Raw genomic sequence first — 11,427 nt, 5'->3', positions numbered from 1 at the left:
TAGCAAAAAAAACACGGTGTATATCATCAGCATGCATGATAGTTACAACACGAGGCACCATTGAAAGGAACAAGAAATAAAAGCAGCAAGTTCTGAAAAAAGAAAAGAAGTAGAAAAGAAAAAGAAAGCAACACAATCCATGCACGCACGCAGCTAGAGCCATCGAGAACGAAATAAAGCAAGAAAAGCGTGCGGCGACGGAGCTCTGTTTCCCGAATCCTTCTTCTCCACCGATCGATCCTCGGGACGATCGAGAGGTTGGCAGGCAGGACGATCATGGCAGTCTCGGCTTTTGGGCTTTTTCGAACAAGAGTTCCAGTCAGTCTCGTCTTATCTGCCAAAGGGTGAAACTAGGAAGATTTTTGACTGTGGATGTTGTGGCGCGCGCTAGCTGCTTGAGCCACGCACGCCGAGCTTCTTGACCTCCACCTTGAGCGACTTGAGGTAGCGGACGGCCTCGTCGAGGACGGCGGGGGTGTCCATCCTGTCGCCGCCGGGGATGATCCCCTTGAGAGTCCGCATCATCTTCTTCATCCGCTCCTTCTTCCTCTCGCCACCGCCGGCCTCGGGCTTCCGCCCGCCGCCGCAGTCGGACCTGGACGCGCCGGACGAGCACGTGGAGTCCGGCGAGCCCCCGGCCCGGCACCCAGGCGTGCGGCCCGTGCTCAGGACGTCGTCCTCCTCCTCGCCGTCCTCCGTGCTCATCAGCGCGTCGATCTCGTCGGTGTCCTCCTTCTGCCGGATCGAGCACCCGCCGCCGCCGTCGTCCTCGACGCCATAGTAGGCGCTCTTGCTGGCGTAGTCCTGCTCGAAGCCGCCGTAGCCACAGTGGTGGTGGTGGTCGTAGCCGCCGCCGGAGTTGCCCAGGTTGTTGGCCAGCGAAGGGTGGAACATGACCCGGCTCCGGTCGTAGGTCTGGTCGAAGATGACGTAGTTCTTGGGGCAGGTGTCCGACGGCTGGAACTCGACGCCGGTGAGCGGCGCCGGGAAGTCGTGCTGCCTCCGACCAGCGACGGCGAGCGGGTCTTCATAAGCAGCAGGAGCGGCATTGTACGGATCGCTCGTGTAGTACCCTCCACCGCCGCCGCCGTAGCCGGCCATGTCGTAGCCGGCGCCGCCGTAGCCATAGCCGTAGCCGTAGCCGTAGCCACCGTACCCGTACCCTGGGTCGCCCTGCATCGGGTGCTGCTCAAATTCGTGCTGGTTTTGTGTGGCTGTGTTTGTCTGGGAAAGCAGGAAATGTTTTGCTTTTGATTGAAACGAAACTAAACAAGTATGAATTCAAAGGTGTTTTGCTAACTGGAGCTTGGCTTTTTTTTTTTTGGTCCAATTCAAAATTGATTTGGTTAGTTTGTTTGGGGGTTTAAGGCTGTTTGGATGGAATGTGTGCGTGAGCTAATCTACGTCACGGGCTTGAGCAGCTGGCGGAAGTATTCGGCCTGCAGAAAACAACCATTATGAAGATGAATTACTACTCTGATTGACAAGGCAATACTTCACATTGAGAGAATCAAACAGTAGGTAAAAAGTCGTCATGTAAAAGTTTTTCATGTGTCAACCTGATGGAAAAAGTACTAATAAGCTGCGATTTGCCAATGTAATTCGTCAAAGATGTTTGCCGGCGAGAACAGAGCATATGAGAAAAGGTCTAAAGCAATCTAGGCAAGTGTATATGGGAAGATAGTGCTTGCTCTTTTCAGACTGAAACAGAAATAAAGGCGAGAACAGGAGCAAAGACTGTTATCCATCAATTTGTCGAATAGAAGTTGACAAAAAAATGTTGAATTTGTAATCCAAGATGTTGATGTATGCTGTACAGAGCGGTGACACAATCCAGAGAAAAAATCCCACAGATCTTCATATTTGGTTCTCAGTTTCAAAAATGAATTGCATTCATGGTTAAATTGCAACGTACTATTCGGTCAATTTGTATGTTGTACTGCTGTAGTACGAACACACCAATTAAAAAGAGTATGGTTTTGTATATCTATAGTTTACACTTTATTGGACGAAAGCAAAACAGAGTATGCACACAGGAAGGGATACAACAACTATGATAGAATAATTGGATTGAATAGTGAATCGAGTGCTCGTCTGATTAGCTTGACTGATCTAGTAGATAAAATGTTGATTTAAAAAAATCAGCACCTTATATCTAAATTAGGTAAGAAAACACAAGGAACTGAGGAGCAATTGATTCTGGTTATGCCAAATTACGATAAACTTACGTGATAAACTGGCAAATAGAACAACTTCACGTAGCTTAGCACTTCATTCAAGATGGTCTTTGCACGCGGCATATAACTAATTACTGTAAAACCGAGGATATAGGAGCATCGATTCACTAATTAATGGAAGCTAATTAAGATCGTTTAGTACCAGAAGGAAACAAACACATGAACATGCTCCCCAGGCTGCGGCAAGATGCAATTGCAAGACACAATATGTACTAGGCTCCTCAAAGTTCACACCTATATTTTGACCGCAGAATACTTTGTCAAGTCTTTTAATAAAAGAAAAAAAAACTTTTGTCAACTAGCTTAGACCTAGCCCCCCATGGTTGACATCAAGGTAGGTCCCGCATGCAGTGGGCCCCACCTATCCGCATGCGATGCGACACCATCTTGTGACTTCCTTTTTTCTATCTACATACGCTAACGGACAGCACCAATTAGCAAGTTGCTTATCCACGAAATGTTATGATGATTATGATTCCCACCACCAGCACATTGATCGACGATCTCTCAAATAAAGAAGAAAGAAAAAAAGACACGCTTTTGCAAGTAACCGAAATGCCTGCAAATTTGAACAAAAATGCAACACAAAGAGATGGAGGAGGAGAGAATGAGGTGTGGTCTCTCACCTGGCACACTTGCATCAATCTGTAGTAACATGCGACGGCGCCACTTGTCATAACGACGGTGTCAAGGCTCCTCCCGTTGAACCCAACGCACATGTCCTCCGCCGCGGCACGGCTCGGATCCCCTCACCGCCGGTGACCGATCGCCTTGCCCGTGACCAGATCGATCACAGGATGACGCGGAAGAACACCGCCAGCCGAACGGACGTCGTCCCTGCCCAGGGCATCCTGTCCTTGCCTCTTCCCTGCCAAACAGACACAGCACCAGCCTCTTATCAGAGCTTGGAAGGCCATCAACGACAGTGAAGTATGAATGATCGAATGGGATGCAAATGCAGTAGTACTACTTGGCGTACCAAAATTATCAGGGAACTGCAGGTGATAACTTGGTACTCCAATTAAGAGCAGACAGAAGTAGAAGAAGCAGATCGGGCGATGGAACGGAACAGGGGAGGAAGTGAGACGGATAGATGGATGGATGGATGGAGCCAGCAATGGGGGTCGGTTTTATATACAGCGGACGAGGAAGCGTTGGATGCTCGGATTGGTGTTCCTCTCCTTTTTCTCGTCGCTGCACTCCTTTTGAGCAGATGATGATACAGAGAAGCAAGCGGGGAAGGCAGGAGATGAGAGGAGGAGAGGAGAGGAGAGGATATGGAGTGCAGCCGCAGTGCAGTCCAGTGCAGAGGAATGGAGGGAATGAATGGATGGATGGTGGCGCGAGGAGCGAACGAATTAATGAGGTGGCGTGCGCACTCGATGCTGCTGTGCGCTGTGTGTGGGTGCGCGTGCCGCTTCCAACGTGCCAACCCCAACCCCCCAAAAAAAAAACCCATCCCCCAAACCAACATCCCCGATGACTCGCGGGGCCCACGCCGCTGCCTGCCTACCCCTCCCTCACACGCATCAGCGTTGCATTGGCCCGTGCGCGGAGGCGGGGCCAGAGTCAATGGGGGGAAGACGGAAGAGGAGCGAATGAGCAGCAGTCCCTGCGTTACGACGAAAACGAAGCACAAGCACACGCGAAGCAATAGTAGTATGAGGGCCCGGGTGGCTGCTGCGAGCGCGCGCGTGCCGCGTCGGGGCCATCGATGCGGTTATGCGCCATTGTTGCGCGCCCTAGGGGGGGAGGAGGTCTCTCGGCCATGATGGCCGCGAGTGGAGTGTGTCTCAGGCAGCAGGGCGGCGCGCGCGGGAGGGGAGGGGGGGACAGGCATGATGGCGTGGGGAGTACTGCCGCTTGCATTGCCTTGCCTCCCCCGCGGTGGTGGGACGCTGGACCACCGGACATGCGAGATTGCTCGTCGAGATTGTACTTCACGGGCTGTCTGCTAGCGACCACTCTCGTTCGTTTCCAGATTATGTGTGTCTAGGTCTCAGGAATTCTTGTCCCATATAGTAGAAATTATTTGTTCTTGCCTTACGTGATCTCGTGGCATTTCATTCCATGGCTTGGTTTATATGGTGAGATTTCTTCTATCGCTAACAATGTCATATGAGTAGCCCGTAGCGGAGCCAGAAATTTTCTAAACCATGGGCAGTGGGTAAGCCTAAATAAAACGACTAAAATCAAGTATATATGTCTAAATTATCACTAAAGTTGCACATCAAAATATATAATGTTTTTATATAAACAGTCCAAACGTGCATATAAATGTTTATACGTTGAAAAAATGTGAATAACTTAAAGCGGCACCGCTGATTGTTCAGAATTTGCTATTTAAATCTAAGCATTGATCATGAGCACAGAGCACGCGGTACAGGAAAGAAATTCATTTAGCCGGACGTTGCATACAGCATAGTACGTAATATGCATTTCATTCCTTGAGCTACATGTTGGTTGAGTGGACTATGAGCTTAACGTAATTACATGAACTAGGAAGGTAGTCCACGTGATGCGCGGGCATACGTATTAGTTTGTTAAAAATCGGTCAAACAATTTAATTTCAAATTAAAAATAAGATGTTTTTTCAATCGACTTTTTCTTTCAGTGAGCCGAGTCAAATGGATGTGGTATTTTTTTTTTATCAATTTGAGTCAGAATCATGTGCGCTCTCTCTCTCGTGAACGGAACATATACGCGGAGTATGTGCGGCTGACTCATGGATAGCATCATCAAGCAATGGAGGACGGAATCATCTTGAAGTTTTTAAATAGGTTAAGATTAAGATTAGATCTAATGATTGAAAATATTGAAAAATCAATGGTTCGATTTTTTAAATATAATTTCTATGAATTTTTATAATTTATTTTGAGGGTCACATGTCGGCTTAGGGGCATTATTTAGGGGCGTTATAGGATCAAAATATAATATTTATTTAATATGATGCTTAAAATTTTGATCTCAAACATTTATATTAGAAGTTCGAGTTATGTATATGGATCTCAAATTATGTATTTAATTATAAATAACACAATAATTCAAAAAAATTGAGAAAATATGTAACTTGAGTTTTTATGATCATTTAGAAATCCGATTATTAATTTTTGATAGATTGAGTGTCAGCTAAAAAATAGCAGTTAGCTTAAGAAATGCTCCCTCCGTTTCTACATATTTGAAGTCGTTGACTTTTTTAAATATGTTTGACCGTTCGTCTTATTCAAAAAATTTAAGTAATTAATAATTATTTTCCTATCATTTGATTCATTGTTAAATATACTTACATATATACATATAGTTTTACATATTTCATAAAAGTTTTTGAATAAAACGAACGGTCAAACATGTGCTAAAAAGTTAACGGTGTCAAATATTTAGAAACGGAGGGAGTAGGAGAGAAGGGGAGAGTTAGGAGGGTGGAGGGAGAACGTAACTACATAAGTGTGCACGTATGGAGGTGGCAGTGAGAGTGCAGGTATCCGATTTTCTTTTTAGATGAAGATCGAACGGTTAAAATTAATGGGTCCATCAATTTAAAAAAAATAATGGCTAAACATTTATTAGAATCTTTATGATTTTTATTAATCTGTTAGCGGGAAAATTAAAAGAAGGAAGGAAAGAGGGAGGGATGTTTGTACCGTGAGGAGAGGAGGCCCGGAGGAAGGAGGCGGTGGAGATGGGTTTTGGATTTTTTTTTTCTAAAGATAGATCTAATGGTGTATAATATTGGGTCAACCTTATTAAGTGAAAATCGAGGGTTAGTTGTTTTGTTTTTTCTCATAATTTCTTTGATTTCTAATTTATTAGAGCGTCATGTGACAAGTTATAAGTGTTTGTAGTAAATTTAATGGACTTTAGCTAAATAATAGGAAGGGCAAGAGGAGAGGAGAGCCCTAAGCTTTTCGGAGAGGGAAGGGTCTATCGATTTAAATAAAACCGATGGTCATATGTATTTTTTCTCAAAAATAGGTTTTTTTAAGAAAATAATTTATTAGATGTGAAATGTGAAGACATTGAGGTGTTGTAATGGACATCTAATAAATGATGATACGATATATGTTATCAATTTTTATATAACGTTGCATTGATGTTTAGTTGTCACGGAAAGGATATGGATTTATGTCTAAAAATATATTTATCATATATCAAGAAAAGCCTACATGGATCAAACTAAAAACTGAATATATTTAAAAATACAATCATTTAGCTATCTATTGTTTATATATAATCATTTAGACTATGTGAAGATCGGCCACCGTAACAGAGGAACTCATATCCCGTAAGGCCGTAACTATATCTCAAACGGCTTATCTTTTTTTACCCATTAGATATGATATCATTGCAGATGATCCATCGGATGTCTATGTCTATATCGAAAACATAGAAAATAGAGTGAATATAGGACTTAGCTCATTGATTAATTTAATTAAAACATACAATCATTGAAGCGTATCATAAAATCAATGTATAAATCGTCCATAAAAAAAAATTAGTACTTGCACGTTGCACAGCCAACTCGATGCTCCATGCAAGGAAAGATATAACCATTTACAATATTAAGTTATGGTGCATATCTCGTAGTAATAACTAACTTAATTAGCAAAAAAAAAAAGAAAGAGAAAATGAGGGGAGGATAGGCGTACGTACATACGTAAGAGGGATTTTATTTTGATATGATGTTTTAAATGATTGGGTCCACTATTTTAAATGAAAATCGACTGTTAGATATTTTTGTTTTTCTCATAATTTCTATAATTTATTAGAGCGTCACATAGCGGCTCTACATCTTTTGTAGGAGTGCCACATAGCGGATTAGGAACGTTTGTAGGAAGTTTAATAGTGTCGACGTTTGATATCGCGGCTACGGTATTTTGATGGTATGGAGATCGTTGGTACCAGGGTATATGCGAGATTGAGGTAAAAGAGATGGAGACAGAGATTTTTATACAGGTTCAGGCCCCTGAATTGTCAGGTAATAACCCTACTCCTGTTGGCCGAAGCCGGTCGTTGCTCTTATTCACCATAATCACACCAGTACAATATTTGGGGTAGCCTATCTAACTGTTGTCGATTTGGCGGTCTGAAGTGCTGACTTGTAGTCGACAACAGGGTAGCCTTCCTCCTCGAATCCGCATCCGGCGAGATCAAAGACAGCGCTATGTCTCTCCTGACAGTATCCGTAGACACCGTAGGGGACTAGCCATGCTTATCTTTGAAGTCGATATCCGGCGTCTTATCTTGACTCATGTTGGCTTGTATGTTGATCTTGTGTCTTGATCTATTGTTCTGTGTCCCCTCTCCTCCTAGGGGGCCTTGTATTTATACCCATAGGTGTCCCCTTGTCCAAGTAGAATTAGGGAAACCAATATGAATACAATCCGAGTAGTCATTATCATTTCTATGTAGAACTCTAGTTGTTTTTCCTTATCCGGAACTTCTCCTATATCCGAAGGTTGTTTCCGTATAAGACATGGTATGTGGTGGGTCCTGCCGAGATTTAGTCAACTACTATTAGGTATGTGGTGTCCATAACACTGACAAATAAATATATTTAGTATATAATAGATTGAAGGTATTGGTTTGTTAATTAATCAACACTTATAGTCTATTAAAGGTGCCGTACCGGTTTTCTTGTGTTTTCATCCTGTAGAGGTGGGAAATGGTCTAGGTGCTGGTTTTATCACTTTCCACACCCATAACACCAATATCTATGTGCCTTTTTTAACTACTGTGATCAAAACATATATGTATTATTTAGTTACTTTTATGATTTAAATACTATAGTTGCCTAAATGTTTTTACATAAATTTTGCTTTCTATTGAAAGAAGGAAAATAGGAGAGAAAAAGATAACAGAATGAAAAGAGAATAATGGGAATAGGAGCATACGGAGTACGTACGTGTACTTACATCCGTAGGAATAGAGTGGGCACAGGTGGATTAGGATGTGTGGATTATTTTTTTACATCTAATTTAATGGTTGAAAAGAATAGGTTCACCAATTTAAATGAAAATCAAGGGTTAGATGTTTCTTTGCCACGTGGCAGCTTAGGAGGGTTTATAGAGTGTCACGTGGTGACGTAGGAGCTTACATCTGCAGGAACAGAGTGGGCCTAGGTGGATTAGGATGGGTGGATTATTATTTTTTACATCTAATCTAATGGTTGAAAAGGATAGGTTCACCAATTTAAATGAAAATTAAGGGTTAGATGTTTCTTTACCATGTGACAACTTAGGAGGGTTTATAGAGTGTCACGTGGTGATCTAAGAGCGTTTATAGGAAGTTTAATGGATTTTTAGTATATAATAGATTGGTAGATAGGCGTGATTAAGCAAGGTAATTAGGTCAGCCATAAGCATGCATGCTTTTGAGCTGCTGCCTGCAAGGACAACCTGACAGCTGCACGCCTGCACGAGCTTGCGTTGCTGCCTTGCACCCACGATCCGCCCGGGAATTGCTGAATCGGCGGTGTTAATCGCTAATGCTAAGCGGCTCGGCGACATGAAGGCGGTGAAGCCAGAGCAGTCGTCCGGCCTGCCCTGGAGGTAAATCCGTCACTGGGAGTAGCTTTCACCTGATTTTTAATTTGTCTTTTCCTAATCAAAACTAGTTGTAATATGTCCGTGCTTACGCTACGGCGCAATTTTGTAATTCCAATAATTTTCCTGGTGATTCATTGGTGCACGGGATTGGTGCACGATTCATAAGATTATATTTTCTCGCTGGAATTGTTTAGAAGTGTTTTAACTGAAATAATATATCAAATTATCCGAATGCAAACAATTCAAAAAATGGATCTGAAATAATATGTTAATTTCAGGTGATGGAAATCATCCAATAGGAACACTCTAAAATCCTTTTGCCTAGTTAGGCTGCGTTCGAATTGATGGATGGGTCTAGCTTATCAGCTACTCCCTCCGTCCCAAAAATATAAATTCCCCTTCCCTGCTCTTACCAAACAGGCCGTAAGGGATTTTGGATGGATGTGACACATCCTAGTACTACGAATCTTAAATCTTGTTAGAAACCTGTCTAGATTTGTGGTATTAGATATGTCACATCCACCTAAAATCTCTTATATTACGAATGGAAAGAGTACATGTAAAACAAGACAAATGATTAATGTATAATTGATTATGTATTAACTATCATAAACAAGACAAATTTATTTGATTTTCAATAGAAATTTCGATATAGGAAGTTTTCTAAACAATAGTTTGAAAAGTTTAGTTAAGCTCCGTTCGAATGGATGGATGGGTCAAGCTTATGAGCTACACGTAAAACATGATTAGTGATTAATGCATATAATTAAGTATTAACTATCATAAACTTTGATTTTTAAGAGAAACTTCGATATAGGAAGTTTTCTAAATAAACATACTGTTTAATACTAGTTTGAAAAGTATGCTCACCATAAATAAGGAAAAACAAGGAAGTAGCTCTCACTATCAAGAGGATCAAGCCCGCCTTTAATCTGTCACTAAGAACATCATCGTTTCTCTTCTCTTATATTTGCTTACATTCTTTATTGGTGTACATCAAATCTGAATCATCAAATTCTGTTGGGGTCATAAGCAACAGAAGCAAAATTACAGACACATAGTAGAGTGTCAATGCAAGGGGGCCATCCATACAGATTAGTGGCATCTTCAACTGTTGCCTGATACCAAAAGAAAAGGTTTATGAAACTCAAATTAACATAATTTTACAGTCTGTACATGTTAACAGCATAGTAATTCTTGTGCTGGAGACCTGTAAGCGACGGCAGTCACAGTGCTGCAGAGTGCAGAGTGCAGACAACGGCGGTTGAACGATATCGACAGTGGGATTAGCACAGATAAAACTTGAATATTAGTTGTACCTATGAAACTTGAATACTTCAGGCAATCAGTCATCCACAATGGAATTTAAGACCATCAACAGTTTTATGTGATTACTACAGTATATATCTTGTAAGAAAAATAATCTAGGCACTTGACAGCTCCTCTTCCCTGATCCTAAGTGAGGTCTATTAATGAAATTTGGTTTCCAAGAAGCTCATTTTCCACACCTTCACATACTACAGCAATGTACGAAGCAACCTGGGGGTAAAACAGCATACAGTACCAATTGCACTTGGTAGTACAAAAACAAGGATTAATAAATCAAGATATGGCAATAAAATGAATAGTAGGCTGTCTTGTATTGAACAATGCGGTGGTGATTACAAAAATACCAGAAGTCACAAAAAGCTTATATCTTAAAATTTGTTATTAAAGATATAATAGATAAGACCAATCCATTCCATATATGACAAAAACATTAGGCTTATGCACCAACCAAGAGTGCTTGCGAGAAACTATCTTATATTGTATAAAGCTTTACATTAAAAATAAAATATAGAAAATGGAGAAAGCAACAGTTGACTAAGCCGGCCATCAAAGATTCATCTTAAAACCTATTGATCAATATCAAGTAAAAGGACTTCCATTTTAATCACGCAATTGTGATCTGATAGGATAGTTCAACTCCAAGAATTTTACTTGGCTCAAAAAACCACATTTTGCCTTCCAAATTTTGACAACTAATTTGTCAGCATTAATTTTCTTCCTTAATATATAGACAGACTTTAACAAGCTCATTAACTGTAATAAAAGGGAAATTTGAGCCTTCTTTATTGTACTTGCTAATTCAATGTAAACACATATAAGCTGTAACAGATGGTTTCAAATTTGATCCTTTTTTGCTGTACAAGCTCATTACCTGCAACAAATGCTCATTGTTGGAAAATAAGAGAGGAGATCAATCCAGAAGTCAGCTCCTCTAGTTGCTAAGCTGCAAACGCATGTGAATGGAAAAAACAACAAAGTGAGTAAGTTAGGAGAAGGTGACCTTTTCTCTTTTTCTGAAGTAAAGGTTGGAGCTCTGCCCATTATATTAAGAAGTTGGTTTCGGAATACAATTCGAGGATATTACATGGAACAAAAAGAAACTGAACTTTCCCCCATAAACTCCATTGCATAGCGAACATAGTAAGATGCAGGGCCAGTTTATTTTTGTTAAATTTTCTGCAGATAGAACCTTGTGGTGTACAAAAACCCATCCAAAGAACCTCTGCCTGGGTTCATCTGGTGCCCAACATAGTTACTTTGAAATTGTTACAGGTCATTGAATGATGGCACAAGCACTGGTTGTAGCTATCGATATC

At 41.4% G+C, this 11,427-nt stretch overlaps 1 protein-coding gene and 1 non-coding gene across 2 annotated transcripts; one reads left to right on the top strand and one right to left on the bottom strand.

Annotated features, from left to right (window-relative positions):
* LOC127765380 (transcription factor bHLH144-like) lies at positions 1-3,528 on the bottom strand. Its single transcript, XM_052290264.1, has 3 exons — positions 3,217-3,528; positions 2,864-3,105; positions 1-1,439 (listed from the first exon to the last, which is right to left on the bottom strand). The coding sequence occupies exon 3, from the start codon at positions 1,177-1,179 to the stop codon at positions 388-390; it is 792 nt and encodes a 263-aa protein (XP_052146224.1). The 5' UTR covers positions 1,180-1,439; positions 2,864-3,105; positions 3,217-3,528; the 3' UTR covers positions 1-387.
* A 7,543-nt stretch (positions 3,529-11,071) lies between these two features.
* LOC127769098 (small nucleolar RNA J26) lies at positions 11,072-11,223 on the top strand. Its single transcript, XR_008016667.1, has one exon. It is a non-coding gene; the product is annotated as a small nucleolar RNA J26 (small nucleolar RNA).
* Positions 11,224-11,427: the final 204 nt, after the last annotated feature.

This window comes from Oryza glaberrima, chromosome 3 (genome assembly GCF_000147395.1).
Source record: "Oryza glaberrima chromosome 3, OglaRS2, whole genome shotgun sequence".
Lineage (NCBI taxonomy): Eukaryota > Viridiplantae > Streptophyta > Magnoliopsida > Poales > Poaceae > Oryza > Oryza glaberrima.
Note: the sequence above shows the minus strand (reverse complement) of the source record. Positions and strands in the feature narration are given on the sequence as shown.

What these genes read in the sequence shown, in the direction of transcription:
- LOC127765380 (XM_052290264.1), bottom strand. Translation starts at nt 1,179, where the DNA reads ATGCAGGGCGACCCAGGGTACGGGTACGGTGGCTACGGCTACGGCTAC.